The sequence below is a fragment of the Marmota marmota genome, unplaced genomic scaffold (genome assembly GCF_001458135.2).
Source record: "Marmota marmota marmota unplaced genomic scaffold, marMar, whole genome shotgun sequence".
Classification (NCBI taxonomy): domain Eukaryota; kingdom Metazoa; phylum Chordata; class Mammalia; order Rodentia; family Sciuridae; genus Marmota; species Marmota marmota.
The window spans coordinates 4,228,212-4,245,175 of record NW_025999863.1 but is presented as its reverse complement, the minus strand read 5'-3'; the positions used below and the strand labels follow the sequence as shown (position 1 = coordinate 4,245,175).

General features: G+C 54.7%; 1 protein-coding gene and 1 long non-coding RNA gene across 2 annotated transcripts; one reads left to right on the top strand and one right to left on the bottom strand.

The window, feature by feature from the left end:
* Positions 1-1,651: 1,651 nt before the first annotated feature.
* LOC125619620 lies at positions 1,652-2,109 on the bottom strand. The gene is made up of 2 exons (XR_007351142.1): positions 1,982-2,109; positions 1,652-1,774 (listed from the first exon to the last, which is right to left on the bottom strand). It is a non-coding gene; the product is annotated as an uncharacterized LOC125619620 (long non-coding RNA).
* A 30-nt stretch (positions 2,110-2,139) lies between these two features.
* On the top strand, positions 2,140-16,023 carry C3 (complement C3). Its single transcript, XM_015503685.2, has 20 exons — positions 2,140-2,274; positions 2,374-2,460; positions 3,144-3,347; positions 3,817-3,892; positions 4,217-4,376; positions 6,108-6,206; positions 6,901-7,057; positions 7,338-7,501; positions 9,084-9,242; positions 9,382-9,441; positions 9,636-9,726; positions 9,880-9,931; positions 11,711-11,798; positions 11,890-11,979; positions 13,659-13,764; positions 14,222-14,311; positions 14,476-14,556; positions 15,427-15,510; positions 15,599-15,734; positions 15,841-16,023. The coding sequence occupies exons 3-20, from the start codon at positions 3,161-3,163 to the stop codon at positions 15,980-15,982; spliced, it is 2,022 nt and encodes a 673-aa protein (XP_015359171.2). The 5' UTR covers positions 2,140-2,274; positions 2,374-2,460; positions 3,144-3,160; the 3' UTR covers positions 15,983-16,023.
* Positions 16,024-16,964: the final 941 nt, after the last annotated feature.

Below are 16,964 nucleotides of genomic sequence, written 5' to 3'. Positions count from 1 at the left end.
AAAAAAAAAAAAGGAAGGAAGGAAGAAATGAATCCAAATAAATGACCAAACAAAGGGACAGTAAATTAAATATGAAAATCTTAAGCAGATAAGATCCCACAGGCTCAAGCCGAGGCACATGAGAGGTTTAGGCAGAAGGAAAAAAGAGTGCCCTGTGTACATGTTTGTATTTTCCCTCTAATGGTTAATTTCTTCCAAAATGTTAAAGATGTTGGGAAAACAATTAAAACATTGAAAAGCTGCTGCATTCAAGTAGACAAAGTAATTTTACATGGAAATGGATTTCGGCCCAAGCCGGACTCAAGTATCATTCATATTTTCAAGCTTTTATGGAAGCAAACTTATATTTTTACCAATTGTTTTAAGGCTCTACAATAAAATCTTCTTTTAAAAGTACATAAACTCATAGTGAGGGTCCCACGTTCCTTCTGCCCCACACTGGATGGCTGTGAGTGGGCAGAAGCGCCAGGCCTGGCGGGGGCCTGCCTGTCCAGCTCCGGAGAGCAAAGCGACCAGTCTCCCCAGTTCCACGTGCCCTGATGTTGGCGGCCTGAAATGGATCATGGCAGCATACTCACAGCCTACCAATAGGGGCTTTGCCTTCCTTGGACATGTGTCAGCAGCTCCCTGGGGAAAACTCAATCTCCAGACAAAATCTGCTTTTATTACCAGTGAGGGGAGACGGGGTCCTGGGAAAGAAACTGCTGTCCACATGGAAGCCTTTTGTGTACACACAGATGGGGGCCTGGGTTGGACTTTCAGTACTAGCTAAAATAGCCCCTGTTTCATGAGCCCTCGCTATGTTTCAGGCCCTGTGCTGCTTACTTTGTGCATATTCTTTTATTTAAGAGATGCGTAGATGGCAATGGGTTGAACACCCAGACTCTGGAGCCAGGTGACCAGATGTAAACCTCAGCTCTGTCCTACTAGCTGTGTGACCTTGAGCCAGTCATTTCACCCCTCTGGCATCCCAGTTTCCTCATTTTGTAAATAGGAGTCATCTAGCCCCAGCAGGAATCATGAGGACCAGCGTGGTCAGGATCCGGCTTCATGGGAAGCTGCTGTAGGATAAACATGCTATTCCTTGCTGCTGAACAGAGGACTTCACAGCTAAGCTTAGGCAGGGTTTTGTAGTTGTTTTTGGTTTTTTGTTTGTTTGTTTTCTTTTTCATTGAAGTACTGAGGCTGGAGCCCAGGCTTGGTGCCTGCCAGGCAAGCTCTCCATCACTGAGCTGCACCCCAGCCCTACAGCAGTTTTCTATCTAGTTGAGGCTTCACATTCTAAAATGATTCTCTTGTGATATTACCTTAGTGAATAAAAGTTGCCCAAATGAACATTTAAAAAACATTTTTGAGAAATCCTCTCTTGTGTTGTCCCTAATTCTGGGGGTGCTTAGCCAAAGCACCTCCCTCCTCCACTCCCTCTGTGTCCTCAAACTTCTGGCCTCAAGGAATCCTCCCACCTCAGCCTCCTGAGTAGTTGGGCCTATAGACACACCACTGTGCCCAACCACGACTACCTTAAGTATCTCTACTTAAGTCTAAAAGGTTTTAAATTACAGAGAACGTGAGTGATGATAGCTGTGCTAGTCAGCTTTCTGTCACTATAATGGAATACCTGTGGTAACTAACTTTTGAAGAGAAGAGGTTGATTTTGACTCAGGATGTTGGAGGTTCCAGTCCATGATCAGGCAGATCCAGTGCTTTCAGGCCTCAGTGGGGGTGGGGTGGCTCATTGCTATGGAGTGTGCAGTGAGGCAGAATCCTTCACCTTCTGGCCAGGAAGCAAACGGAGCAAGGAGGGTCTGCAATCCCATTATCCCCTTCAAGGGCACACCCCAGTGACCTAAAGAGCTCTCAGCAGACCCCACCTCTAGCAGGCTGCATCTCCTCCCAATAGCACCACCCTGAGACTCAGCCTGCATTGCACGGGCCTTTAGGGGACATTCAATATCCAAACCATAGTGAAAGCAGCACCCACCCCATTGGATTGTGAGGATCCAGTGAGCTAGCCCAAATAGTTTCTCAGTACATGTGAAGATTTCACACTTTTTCGTCATTGATGTAGAATTGTTTGATGAATTTGCACAAGATCTGTGTAAGGTATGACCCTCTGCTAGAGTCATCCTCATGACAGTGGCTTGCTGACCATCTGTGTGTCTGTCCTTTTCTTCACTGGACTTCCTCCCCCTCCCAACACCGCATAGCCCGAAGGAATTAGAGTCAACAAAACCGTGGCCATTCGCACACTGGACCCAGAACACCTTGGGCAAGGTGAGCCATCAGCCGGAGAGGGTGTGGGGCTACAGCCTGGGCACAGTGGTGCCGGGCAGGGGAGAGAGGGGCTGGTGCCGTCACATCTCTCCCCTGCAGCTGGCGTGCAGAGAGAGGAGGTGCCAGCCGCAGACCTCAGTGACCAAGTCCCAGACACTGATTCGGAGACCAGGATCCTCCTGCAAGGTGAGCCATTCCCAACCCTCTGGGAACCAGGAAGGTGTCTGGGCACCAGGCTCTGTTAGCCACACACCTGCCTCCACATCAGCTGGGGCAGCGCCCCTTGGATCTGTTTTAGAGGAGCCCTCTGGCACTACTGACTTCACAGAGAGCTTTTGCTGCTAAGTACATTTGGAGGAGAGCGGAGATTCTGCCAATAATTGCCTGGGATGGAAGACCAGGGCGAGGAAGGGCAGGAAGGGGCCTCCCAACCTGGGAGCTGAAGGGCTGGGGGCCAGGAGCCTTGGCTCCCTCATCTGTGATGGGGACTGAAAGAGCAGATTGGCCTGCAGGGTTCTTGTGACTATTAAAGGGGATGCTGTGCGCTCTTCTCTTAGAACTGAGCCTGGCAAAGGGCATGACGCACCATACAAGCATTCATGCCTAGAATACTTTACTGTGGGTGAAAGGAGAGATCTGGGAACCAGGGTCCCCCTGTGAAGTAGGAGCTCCCCTGAGTCCCATGAAGAAGCCCTGTCCAGCCCCTCAGCCACGGAGCCTCCTCACTCCTGTCACGCCCTCCTACCCCTCCCTATCCTGAGCCCTTGGCCCTGTCTGGTGGGAGGCTGGGAAAGCTGGGGCAGCCTGGACCTCCCAAACCCGCTGCACAGTGGGATCCTGTACTAGATCCCCCCAATCAACTGCTGCAGGGACCCCAGTGGCCCAGATGGCAGAGGACGCCGTGGACGCGGAGCGGCTGAAGCACCTCATCGTGACCCCCTCTGGCTGCGGGGAACAGAACATGATCGGCATGACGCCCACGGTCATCGCCGTGCACTACCTGGACCAGACGGAACAGTGGGAGAAATTTGGCCTAGAGAAGCGGCAGAATGCCTTGGAGCTCATTAAGAAGGGTGGGCCCAAGGCGCAGGCTCCTGGGAGGGCCCTCCCCTCCTGACCCCGCCCCTTCCCTGAGACCCCGCCCTCCTTGCAACGCCTCTCCCCAGAGCCCCTCCCCTCCTCTCTCAGATCCCCCAACCCTTCAGAGCCCTTGGCACCAGCATCCTGCCCCACCTGCGCCCTTCCCCTGAATGCCTATCCCAGCCCAGAGGGCACCCTGCCCTTTCTGAGTCCCTCTCCAGTGAGTCCCCACTTCCACCAGACCCCCTCAGCTCCCTGGACACACCCGTCTCTTATTCTCTTACTCCTTCAGAACCCCATCCTCCTCTCAGCTCCTTTCCCTCTCCGACATCCCCCTTCCCCACCCTGAGTCCTCCTGCACTTGAGGAACTCTTTCCACACCCCGAATAACATCCTCGCTCCACCCTTCATTGGGGTACCCAAAAGGGCTGCGTTCCTCTGGTGACCACTCTCTTCCCTCAGGGTACACCCAGCAGTTGGCCTTCAAACAGCCCAGCTCCGCCTATGCCGCCTTCACAAACCGGGCGCCCAGCACCTGGTGAGTCAGGGTGCTCAGCTTGGCCAGCCTCCGCCCGGCACCTGGCAGAGTAGGGCCTGGGTTTCAGCCAGGGGTGCTCTAGGCCAGCAGGACACAAACAGCCCTGTGCGGCGCTTCCAGGGCGCTTCCACGGACGCAGCAGCCTTTAGTCAACCAAGTGACCTGCTCAGGTAGAGCTTCATTAAACACTGACTTCCTGAAACTCTGGAGTCCTGGGGGTAGCCCAGCAACCGAGCCAGGCCCCGCCCCTCTCTTCTCATTGGGTAACTGGGATGGCAGGCTGCAAGCCCAGAGCGGATTGGTTCACTCTGTTTCCGCCCCCAGGCTGACAGCTTACGTGGTGAAGGTCTTCTCTCTGGCTGTCAACCTCATTGCCATCGACTCCCAGGTCCTCTGTGGAGCTGTTAAATGGCTGATCTTGGAGAAGCAGAAGCCGGATGGACTCTTCCAGGAGGATGGGCCCGTGATACACCAAGAAATGATTGTAAGAGATTGGGATTCACGGCAAGAGTCGGGGAGAGAGGCGTCTGGGAGTCACGGGAGGCTCATTCCCATCAGGACCCAATTCACTTTGTGCAAGTGGAAATGAGGGACAGGGGAAAATAATTGTGACTCCTATGTTGCAAAAGCCAGATCTTCAAAATGAAAGTGCACGACATCTTGTTGAGAAATAAATAAGAATTTCATTAAAGCAAAGGCAGGAGCCCTGATGGAGAGCCTGGGCATGTCCTCTGACGTCCTCTCTAATCCATCTCCACTGCTGCCCATTCCGCTACCTGGATGATGCTCAAAACTGGCCCCTTCCTCCCATCCCCAGCCTAGGAGCTGGTCCACATATCTCCCTCCTTCACCCTGAGACCTTGGAAAAGCTGTCCTGGTCATTGCCCTGCGGGCTTCACTCTTGTTAGCTCTCAGGTGTTCACCACCGATGCTTTTCAAATCTGACTGGATGTCTCCAAAGAAAGTCCTGAGGCTCCCCCTGTGTTTTTTAAAAAATTTTTTTAGTTGTAGTTGGACACAATATCTTTATTTTATTTATTTGTTTTTATGTGATGCTCAGGATCAGTCCAGTGCCTGGCACGTGCTAGGTGAGCACTCTACCACTGAGCCCCAGCCCCAGCCCCAGCCCTTCCCCTGACTCTTAAATTCCACAGGGGAGTGGTTCTCAAAGTGTGATATTCAGACCCACAAGAGCATCACCCACAAAGTTGTTGGAAATGAACATTCTGGGATAGCATCCCACACCTGTTGAACCAGAGATTCTAGGGATGGGGCCCCGGAATATGACTTCTAATAATCCCATCTCCCCAGGTGATGCTGAGGTATGCCCAAGATAAAGAATCAATGCCCTAGTCTGACCTCCAGGCTCCCAGCCTCACAGCCTGCCCTCTCCTTCTACACCCTACCCACACTGGTGGAAGACTGTTCAGTCCTGCCACAGGGGCTTTGCACAAGCTCCCACTGCTGCCCAACATGCTAACCCCTGCACACTGAGAGTTGACACCTCTAAAGATCAGGGTGCCAGCTGTGCTCTCTCCACGATAGCTGTCCTGACCTCACAGGGTCACTGCCCCATAGTTCATTCACTGCTGTGTCCTATTCTGCAGAGCCTTCATAAGTCAGAAATTAATACAGGTGCTCCCTGACTTACCATGGTGCCACTAAGGATCTTGCACTTCACGATGGTGGGAAACCATATCCCACACCACGTTCCATTCTTCCCTTTCAGCACAGGTTGAATACAAGAAGGAGAAATTCAGCACTTGGTATAATAGCCTCGTGGGAGGGGCGTTAATGTGAGTGTCCCGAGCACAGTTCAGGCTAAGCTAGGATGTGTGGAAAGTCAGGGCACCGAATGAATTTTACACGATATTTTCCTTTTGCCATGGTTTGTTGGCATGTGAGTCCCTCGGAAGCTGAGGAACCTCTGTACCTACGGAGGAGCCTCTGGCTCCTGCCTCCTGTCCCTGTTAGACAAGAGGCTCAGGAGGCTGGAGCTGGGCCAGGTTTTCATCTACCCCTGTGTAGGCACAGCGCCAGGCGAGGGGTCGTCTGGTGACATTGCAGAATGAACAAATGATTGCAGTGATTCATATGAGAGAGTCTGGCTGTCCCTGAGGGAAGGGAGCCCTAGGAGGAGCCCCAACCCTGTCCAGAGCAGGCTTGCCCTGTGTGGACACATGGTGACCTTGTCTCTGCTCTGCTCCCGTCCCAGGGTGGCTACCAGAACAGAGTGGAAGGTGATGTGGCCCTCACAGCCTTTGTTCTCATCGCCCTGCAGGAGGCTAAGGACATTTGTGAGGAGCAGGTCAAGGTAAGTGCCCTCCTCAGCACCACTGCCCCAGCTGGGGAATGTCGACTTGGGAGGGGAGGTGCTGCCTTGGGAGGGGTCACCAGAGCCCTGCACCTGCTACCTAGTAAATCACCCCATACTTACTCCGTGGAGGTCTTGGCCAGATCGCCACGACCCTCGGGCATCCCTGTTGTCATCTCTCAGGGTTTCAATGGTCACCAAGTGGATATACAGCAGGCATGCAGGAAGTGAGGGCGATGGCAAGGAGAAGGAGGAAGGGGGGAGAACGGCGGGGGGGCGGGCTCGTCCAGGCTGCCTGCTGAGTCGGACTCCTCCTCATGTCTCCTGCCTGTTCAGAGCATCTTTTCCCAACACTTGATTCAGTGACGTCACATTGGCAGCTTGACATTGACCCTGGGGGGCGAATTTGCACCTCCAATCAGTACAAACCAGGGCTCCCCCAGCCTTTGCAGGAGAGGGCTCCTTGATAACCTCCCAGCACACCACTGACTTGGACGCTCAGGTACATGGCAGCTGTTCAGTCACAAGGCGCTCACAGGTGGCCAGGAGGTCTGGGAAACACTGAAAGCACAGATCCAAGACAAAGGTCCCAGGACAGACACCATCCTGACGCCCCAGGTATGGCCCATGCAGGATGCTGACCATGGCTGTGGTGGGGACCACCTACCAGAGTGCCCGCCCCTCTGTCCCACAGCTCCTGGGAGACAGCATCTCCAAGGCAGGAGACTTCCTGGAATCCAGATACCTGAACCTGCAGAGGCCCTACACCGTGGCCATTGCTGGCTATGCCCTGGCCCAGATGGGCAAGCTAGAGGGTGTCCTCCTTGAAAAATTCCTGAACACAGCCACAGGTGAGGGGCAGCTTCAAGAAGGGGAGGGGATGCAGTGCTGTGGTTGGAGGGCTTGGGTGAGTGGCTCTAAGGCCATCTTCACTGCAGATCACACAAGAAGCCTCTCACCCGGCTCACTCAGGGAGGGGTAGGGAGCACGCAGTTGCAGAGAGGGGTCACAGCCCACCGAGCAGAGCCACCTCAGTGCCTCGCAGGCAGGAGTCTCTTTCTGAGCTTTCCCTGGGCCATCCCCAGGCTGCAAGGACAGTGAGCCTGGGGGCTCAGGGTGTCCTCTTTGCAGACAAGAACCGCTGGGAGGAACCAGACAAGCATCTCTACAACGTGGAGGCCACGTCCTATGCCCTGTTGGCCCTGCTCCTGCTGAGGGACTTCGACAACGTGCCCCCCGTGGTGCGCTGGCTCAATGAGCAGAGATACTATGGAGGCGGCTATGGCTCCACCCAGGCAAGCGCCCCACCCCTGGGCTCCTGCACCCTACCTCCTGTAGCCTGCCACCGCTCCCAGACAGGTCTCTGAGACCCAGGCGGGAGGCTCCTCTGTCCCACCAGCAAGGGGGCTGGAGAGGAGCAGAGAACCCAGGTTCTCTTGGGTACACACCCTCCTGGGGGTCCAGACTTCATTCCAGAAGCTCCAGGCTTTGAGCGGAGCCTCTGCTCTCTCTGCTGTCCATTCCGTGTCCTCGGGGCTCCAGCTCAGGAGTGAGCCCCCCTCTTCCCTTGGTGGCTCCTGGTCCACGTTGCCACTTCCACCAGGCTCCCGTTCTGAAGCGGGCTCTCCCTTACTCCAGGGCACCGTCCAGGCCCTCTCCCTCCTACACCACGTCCAGGGCCTTCTACACCACGGTTTCAGTGACTGCAGGATCCAGCCGCCCAGGCTCCAGCTTGAGCCTCTTTCTTTCTGGGGGGCTCTCCATTAAAATCCCAATGTCGCTTCACAGTGTCACACTCGGATTCAGCATCCTCAGGCTCCGAGGAGGTCCTTTCTTCCATGACTGCGTTCTAGACACATTTCTGGTCCCTAAGTCCTGGTCTAAGAATGTCTCCTCTGGATGGGTCTAGAATCCATTCTCAGGGATTCTAGACCTTGCATCTTATGTGGTGTATTAGCTTTTCATTGCTGTGACAAAATGCCTGAGAAGATCAACTTAGAGGAGAAGGATTTATTTGGCTCTTGGTTTCAATCCATAGTTGCTTGGGACTGTCACTATGGGCCCTGGTGAGGCCCACACCATGGTGGCGAGCATGGGGCAGAGTAGAGCTGCTCACCTCACTGTGGCTATAAGGCAGACAGAGGAAGGGACCAGATCACTCCCCAAGGACCCACTGCCTCCAACTAGGGGCACCCCTGCAGTTTCCACCAGCTGTCAACAGCCCACCCGGCTGTGAGTCCCTCCAAGGGTCCATGTGCTGATGATCTCAGAGCCCTCAGGTGCTCCTCACACGCCCCATGACTTAACAGGCTGCATGGGGACCAACCTTCAACCCTTCACATCCAGTCATAGCACAGCTGGGTTTTCTGTTGGCTCTTAGACACGTCCGCAGGGTCTTCAAGTCCTGGTCTAAGCCTCTGCATCCAGGGGAGTTTCTGAAAATGGAACATGTCCTCAACATCTGATGAGCTCCAGTCTTTATATTTTTTGGTACCGGGGATTCAACTCAGGGTGCCTAACCACTGAACCATACCCCCAGCCCTTTCTTAGATTTTATGTAGCCACAGGGTCTCACTAGTTGCTTAGGCCAGCCTTGACTTCTGATCCTCCTGCCTCAGTCTCCCAGGTCACTGGGATAAGAGGCGGATACCTCCATGTCTGGCTTCCAATCTTAATGTCACACGCTGGTGGGCTGTAGGTCTGAGCCTGTGTCAGTGAGAGGGCCGTGAGCTGTGTGTTCGGTGCCCACCACTCCGCAGTCTCACCCCTGCTCTCTGGTGCTCTCTGGGCCTAGCTTTAATGCCCTAACTCTGACCCAAGCCTCTTTCTCCCTCAGTGGGTGCTCTCAGCTCACCTTCCTTCTGTCATGGGTTCCAGGCCACCTTCATGGTGTTCCAAGCCTTGGCGCAATATCAGACAGATGTACCTGACCACAAGGACTTGAACATGGAGGTGGCCCTCCACCTGCCCAGCCGCAGCTCCCAGATCAAGCATCGCCTCCTCTGGGAATCCGGTAGCCTCCTGCGATCAGAGGAGGTAATGCCAAGCCCTCTCTGCTCTGGGCCTCCCCCCCCCAACGGTTTCTGGGATGCAGGAGGGAGGCACATGGCTATGGAAGTCCTCAGAGCCAGGGAAGGCTTGCTTCCTAACACCCTCTCTTCTCTCTCCCCTGCAGACCAAGCAAAACGAGGGTTTCAGTTTAACAGCTAAGGGCAAAGGCCAAGGCACACTGTCGGTGAGGACTGAGGCCCCACAGCTGCTGAGCCACCAACCCAGGCCCTCCACCTATCCAGGGCCCTCCACCGCCCCATGGCCCTCCACCTGCCCAGAGCCCTCCACATGCCCTTGACCTCTGCCCCACAGTGACCCTCTCCTGCTATCCTCAGCCATCTCAACTCCCTTGAGACTTTGTCTCCTCCCATCTCACAGGTGGTGACAGTGTACCATGCCAAAGTCAAAGGCAAGGTCAAATGCAAGAATTTTGACCTCAGGGTCACCATAAAGCCAGCCCCTGAAACAGGTACAGGGAATGAAGGCCCTTTGCATTCCCTTTCCCAGTTTCTGTTCAAAGAGAGAGGACGGAGGGCGTGGCTGGGCAGCTCCCTCTTCTTCCTGGCTCCTGCATCAGGACCCAGGAACGCCCTCCCCATCTCATCCCCTTCTGTGTTTCTAGCCAAAAAGCCCCAGGATGCCAAGAGCAGCATGGTCCTTGCCATCTGTACCAGGTAACAAGCTGGGTCCTTGGGCTTCCTCTTGGTCAACCCTCTGTCTTTAGCAAGATTTCCTTCTACTTATTTTTTATTGCAATTTTTGGTGGGCTGGGGTGACCCCAGGGCCTCACACATGGGAGGCCACAGCTCCACCACTGGGCTACAGCCCCAGCCAACATTATCCATGGGACCCAGGAGTTCTGAGTGTCCCGTGCATCTGGTACCATCTTCTGTATCTGCCATGTGGTAGAGGCAGACGGTTAACTGCAGCAATGGGGATGTCACAATTGTTCCATGACTTTTAAATTTTCTATCAGAACCCTAAAAACTGTTGTACTCTCTGGTAAAATGAGATAGGGAGGGGGCTGGGAAAGAGCTCAGTGGGTAGAGTGCTTGCCTGGCATGCACAAGGCCCTCCCTCCTGGGTTCAATCCCCAGCACCACAAAGACAAAAAAAAAAAAATGACAGGGAGGGTTGGGTGGAGCTTGTCAGCAGAGCCCTTGCCCCGCGCACAGGAGGCCATAGATTTCATCCCCAGCACTCCCACAAAATGGTGTAAGAAATGAAAAATATAGTAAGGCAGGGTTTTTGTTTGTTTTTATGGTTCTGTAACTTAAAACATTAGAACATTGAAAATAAAGGTGTTTTCCCTTATGATTTTTTGCTTGCTTTGGGGTACTCACGATTGGACCCGGGATGCTGTACTACTGAGCTACATCCCCAGCCCTTTTTATAAAAATGTTTATTTTGAGACAGAGTGTGGCTAAGTGGCCAAGGCTGGCCTCAGCCTTGTGGTCCTCGTGCCTCAGCCTCCGGGGAAGCTGGCTCGTGCGTTTCCCACACACCTGCTCAGCTCTCCCCTGTGAACACTGTTCTCTGGGCTGGCTTCTGCAGTAAGCTCTCCTTTCCCATCCTGCCTTGCCGGGCTCGTGTCTGAGTTCAGATCCGCTCCATTTTATCCTTAGAGCTTCCCAAGTCATGGGGTTTCTCAGGAGTCCCTTTCCCCTGGAGCGAATCCTCCAAGCCTGTCCTTCTCTGGGACATTGTCCTCCTTTTTGTCACTACCCCCTCCTCACCTGGCGTCAGGGGCATCGTCCTCAGCGCCTGCCACCTTCTGCAGCTAGGTGATGCTCACTTCCAGCATCATCTCTTCATTTCTCTGCTGCAAGGTCATTTTGTTGTCCAGTTCCCTCTTTTCAGGACCCACCTGGGTAAAGCATCATGTGGGTCCATCAGGAGGACAGAGGCGCCACAGCTTCATGCTTTGCTGTCTGTGTGTTACTTGAATAAATGCATGCTCCGTGATCTTCGTGGGCAGGCTTTCAGAGGAGTCATGTGATTGGTCATTGATTTCCGAGCTCATGTTGCTTTACAGAGCACTCTGTGGGTTGATGAGCTAGCAACAAGGTCTGTACTGTAGGCAAGGATGACTACTATCCCGAGTGCTGTGGTTTGAACCATGTCATGGGATGCTAGTTCACTGAAGTAGCTGAGTCATGCAAAGTAGGGGCTGCCCATATTCCTGTCATTTTCTAGAAGAACTGAGGCACAGAAGGGTCAAATAACTGATCAAATTTACACAGCACTGAGATCTGAACCCATGCAGAACCTGAGATCTTCATGACCTTGACCATCACAGTTCATTTTTTGCTCTTGGGGAAATGTTTCCTAAAATTGAACAAGTTCCCATGATGCTGGGTGGGAATCGGAGGCCTCGGTCCCTGGTCAGACAGACCCCTCTCATCCAGGAGCAGAGCCCTGGGCTCCAACAACCTTCCCTCTGCCCTGTCCAGGTACTTGGGAAAAGAGGATGCCACGATGTCCATCCTGGATATAGCCATGATGACGGGCTTCGTTCCTGACACAAATGACCTCGAGCTGGTATGAAGGGCTCGGCGATGGCGATGGGGAAGAGGCTGCAGGGAGAGCAGGGGTCCATGAGGGATTCTTCATAAGCCCTGCCCTTCCCCAGCTGAGCACCGGAGTGGACAGATACATCTCCAAGTACGAGCTGAGCAAAGCCTTCTCCAACAAGAACACCCTCATCATCTACCTGGACAAGGTCAGCCTGCTAGCTCCCCTGGGAGGTTCCACAGGCACCTGGACCCTTATCTGGCTGCCCTTTTCTTGGGTCTTGACCCTTGTACTCAGGTCAGGCTGGCCCCAGGCTGGGGGAGACAGGGCCCATTGGGTTGGAAGGCAGGAGAGAGAGCTTATAAAACAAGGTCGCCAACCCAGATGGCCCTCTGTGCCATCTCGCCCTATGATCCCGGATGTAACATCTCATTTTCCACTGCATCCTGCCACCTCTGATGACAGTGTTAACAGCCACCAAAGAAGAACTTGTTATTGTCGTTGAGAGACGCCCATCTCTGTTCCTCTGCATCTGTCTCTTATGTTCCTTCCAGCTAAAATTCTTTTGCTCTCATCATTTCTGCCATGATTTTGGCTTTCCCTCTCCCCTTCCTGTTTACTCCCATTCTCCTGTCTCCATATCCTACCTGCTAACTCCTGGTATCCCCAGAGCTCCCCAACCCCACATGCAACTTCTTAAGGAAATTAGTAGCTGCAACAAAACCCTTAAGAATACCCAAGAGAGTTGTATTTCTCACTCTTATTAAGTCCATTTGGCACCAGGCATGGTGGTGTGTACCTGTAGTCCCATATATTCAGTAGATGGAGGCAGAGGGGTCCCCTGAGCCCAGCAGTTGAAGTCCAACATAGGCAACACAGCAATTCCCCATTTCAAAATAAATAAATAATAAAGCCCATTGGTGTGGGCGGCAAGGAAGGGGTCCTCTGCTCCACACAGTCACTCAGGGATCCAAGCACCATCTACCTTGTGGCCATTAATTCCTAGGTTATTGGAATCCTTTGCAGAATCCATTTTTTTCTAGAAAAGACAATGATATATGGGATGCTTTTGTGGGTTCTTTCTTAATTCATTTCATGATGCAACAAAATACCTGGTGATTTATGAAGGAAAGAACTCACTGAGCTCACAGTGTCAGAGGCTGAAAATCCAGGATTGGGTGGCCTCAACTGTTCAGCATCTGACAAGGGCCCTCAGCTGTCATACTGGGAGCACGTACAGGAGAAGGGTTACATGGTGGGAATGAGCCTAGAGAGCAAGACCAGAAAACCACACTCCCTGGACCACACCCCACTGTCGTGGTGACCAATCCAAGCCCAGGAGACCTGGCCCACTCCTGCAAGATGATCCCTTCCAAAGGTCCTGCCCTGTGACCTAATTATCTCCCTGAAAGGCCCTCGCACCTCAATGCCCTTACACCGGGGAACTGTGTCCCCACATGAGTTTGGGAGGGGGAAAGCCACTTGCCAATCATAGCAGGCATGTCAGCGACCAATCAGCAGAGCTCTGACTCCTGTCCAGACCTAACTGCAAGTGGCCAGTGAGAGAAAAGAGAATGGGCCTGCTGCTTGGCCCAGCCTCCTCCTCCTCCCCACTGCCCATACTCCTTATGATGCCTCCATTACTCCACCTCGGCTCTGCCTGCACCCCCTCCAGGGCACCCTGCATGAACCCATGCAGAATCTGAGATCTTCATGACCTTGACCATCACACAGTTCCTTTCTAGCTCTTGGGGAATTGTTTCCTATAATTGCACAAGTTCACATGATGCTGGGTGGGAATCGGAGGCCCCAATCCCCGGGGGATCAGTGACCCATCACATAACTCCTTCCCCTCACACTGACCATCCTCACCTCCTTCCCCCCCAGATCTCACACAGCGAGGAAGAATGTCTGTCCTTCAAAATTCACCAGTACTTCAATGTGGGGCTCATCCAGCCGGGCTCTGTCAAGGTCTACTCCTATTACAACCTGGGTGAGCAGCCAAGCTGGGCTTCAACTCTCAGGTTCCAGGGACCTAGGGTCTGGAGACTGAGGGCTCCAGGGGTCTTAGGGTCCTGGGGACCTGTGAGTTGGGGTTCTAAGGGGCTCAAAGTCCTCCAACAGAAAGATGTAGCTCTGAGGGTCCCATAGATGCATGAGCTGTTGGGGAGAGGAGGGTCCCAACAACCCAGGAGTCAAGATTCTGAGAGTCCCAAGAATCTGAGACTTAGGTATCTGAGGGTTGGAAAAATGAGGATCCCAAGGATATTTGGGTTGGAGATTTGAAGTTCCCAGGGCCCAAGGGTCCCAAGGATCAGAAGAGTCTCAGGAATAGAGGGTTGGGGACCTGGCATGTGCAGGCCCTGGGCACTTGGGCACTGGGAATCTGAGTCTGCCAGGTTTGGTGTAGGGCCAGGCCTCTGAGCCCCTCCCCATCACTCTGCCCACAGAGGAGACGTGCACCCAGTTCTACCACCCAGACAAGGAGGACGGAATGCTGAGCAAGCTGTGCCACAAGGACCTGTGCCGCTGTGCTGAGGGTGGGCGCCCTGAGCCACCCTGAGACACCCACCCCAAAGGGGGACCCTGGGAGCCATGCCCTGGGGTCACCAAAAGGATAGGCCCTGGGGCCAGCCACACCCATGGGCAGTGAGCCCTGGGTGAGGAGTGGGGCTCACACAGAGTCTCCACCCCCACCCTGCAGAGAACTGCTTCATGCAGCAGGAGGAGGAGGTCACGCTGAATGACCGGCTGGACAAGGCCTGTGAGCCTGGGGTGGACTATGGTGAGTGGGGGTGGGGTGTGTGTGTGTGTGTGTGTGTGTGTGTGTGTGAGTGTACACACGTGAGGGTGCACGAGGATGGCGGTGTGCATGTCAGGCCCTGCGCCTGTAGGCTGTGTGTGAGAATGTGTGTGAATGTGTTGCGAAGACCATGGCCTTGTGGGGAACCATGGTTACCATTGTGGAGTTGGGAGGAAGCTGTGCCTGAGTGGATACTGCTGTGGGGGCGTGTCTGCGGGGCTGCCCTGCATCAGGTGGTGTGTGAGGCTGTGGTTGGAGAGGGCTGTGGATGGGAGCAGCTTTAGGGGCATGTATACCTGTAGTTGCGGGTGGCTGCACTCTGTGTGGCTGCCTGCAACAGCGGCCATGGATGACTTGGAAGGGAGTCACTGGTCATTGTGTATGTGACTAGTTGTGGGTGACTTGAGGTTTGTGTTGTATGAGGCTTTGGTTTTGGACGACAGTAAACTGGAGAAGCTGGGGTTCTGTGCGTGGCTGGGGTCTTGGGCGGCTACAGCTGCGTGCATGCTTGTGTGGGGGGGTTGTGAGAGGGAGTCGCACATAGCCATGGTTGGACAGGACAGTGCTGTGGACGGCCATGCATCAGCGCAGACGAACTTCTGGGTGTGACTCTACTTGTGGGCGGCTGGAATTGCTTACATGCCTCTGAGCATGACTGTGGGATGGTGACCAAATGACCACGTGTGGTTGTGTGTTCCTAGGAGGGTGCACTGCAGCTTGCCTGGCTGAGACCCCTCGGGCTCCGCGTGGGGTGGGGAGGGACCCACACGCCCAGGGGCCCGTGCAGGTGAGGGTGTCCCCCACCCCACGGGCAACCTGCCCATGACCCAGGCTTTCCCGCCTCCTCCACAGTGTACAAGACCCGGCTGGTCAGGTCGGAGCTGTCGGAGGACTTCGACGAGTACGTCATGGTCGTGGAGCAGACCATCAAGTCAGGTCAGACACAGCGCCCCATCTCTCTGCCTGCACCCCTCCTTCCTCCCTCCCCTTCCCAGGGCTCAGCTTGGCGCTCGCTCCCCTCCAGGCTCCGATGAGGTGCAGGCTGGGCAGGAGCGCAGGTTCATCAGCCACGTCAAGTGCAGAGAGGCGCTGAAGCTGCAGGACGGCAAGCACTACCTCGTGTGGGGTCTCTCCTCTGACCTCTGGGGAGAAAAACCCAAGTGGGTGTCCTGCGCCTGCGCGAGCCCGCCCTGCCCCGCCCCGGCCCTGTCCCCGCCCCGCCCCGCCCCTGCCCCGCCCCCGCCTGACCTGCCCCCCCTCCCCCAGCATCCGTTACATCATTGGCAAGGACACCTGGGTGGAGATTTGGCCAGAGGCAGAAGAATGCCAGGACGAGGAGAACCAGAAACAGTGCCAGGACCTGGGCGCCTTCGCCGAGAGCATGGTGGTCTTTGGCTGCCCCAACTGACCACCACCGCAACCCTCCAATAAAGCTTCGTTTGTACTCCACGTCTCCCCAAATCTGGAGTCTTTTGTGAGAGGAAAGGGGCACCTGCCGTCTCCCCTGTTCCCCACCTCCTTCCCTCCAGGGGTCTCCTGCCACCCCGCAGCCTGCCCTGCACCTCATCTGAAGTAAGCCCTAACTCACCTGCCCTCCAGCTGCGTCCTCACCTGAATGCTCACCCCCTTCCCGCCAGCAGCCCCCGCCTCTGCACCCAGTTCTCACCTGCTTGCTTACCTGTGTCCTCACTGAATCTGACCAGTGCTCCCTGCTGAACCCCCACCTGTGCTGTCCTCTGCACCCTCAGCCATATCTACCTGCATTTTGCTTGTCCTCACCTGGCCCGTCCTGAACATCTTCACCTGCATCACCTTTGCAGGTGTCTGTGTTCTGCATGGCCCTCTGGGTCCTCACCCTCAGCCCTCTCTGGATCTCTTCTCTGGGCTCTTTCCAACGTCCTCACCCACATTCTCGGTCACATTTACCTTTTAGGAGCCCTTTCCTCTGAGCTTCACCTGTTCTTCCCAGCACCACAGGCTGCTCTGCCTGTCCCCTCATCCCCACCTGCACCTTGCCCTCGTGCTCACCTGTCTCTTTTGTGTCTGCCCTTCATCTGCAGGTCTCACAGGCCTGCCATTGGCCCTGCTCCAGGCTCACCCCACCCTCTTGGTCCCCACTTATAAAGGGCCAGAACTGATTAGTGACTGCTCCAAGGGTAGATGTGCAGGCGGTTGTGCCCAGAGGGGGCGGTCAGGGGCTGCTGGCAGGTGGGTGGCCTTGGAGGTATTTCTGACTGGAGAGGGGAAGACATGAGTCAGCAAGGGGGAGGGAACTTGGGCCTGCTGAGGTCACAGCCTCACCAGTGCTGTTGGGAGCAGCAGCCACAGTGGGGCAGGGTAGGGGTGGGGATGTTTATATGGCAAGTGCCTCTTCAAAGTGCACATCTAGT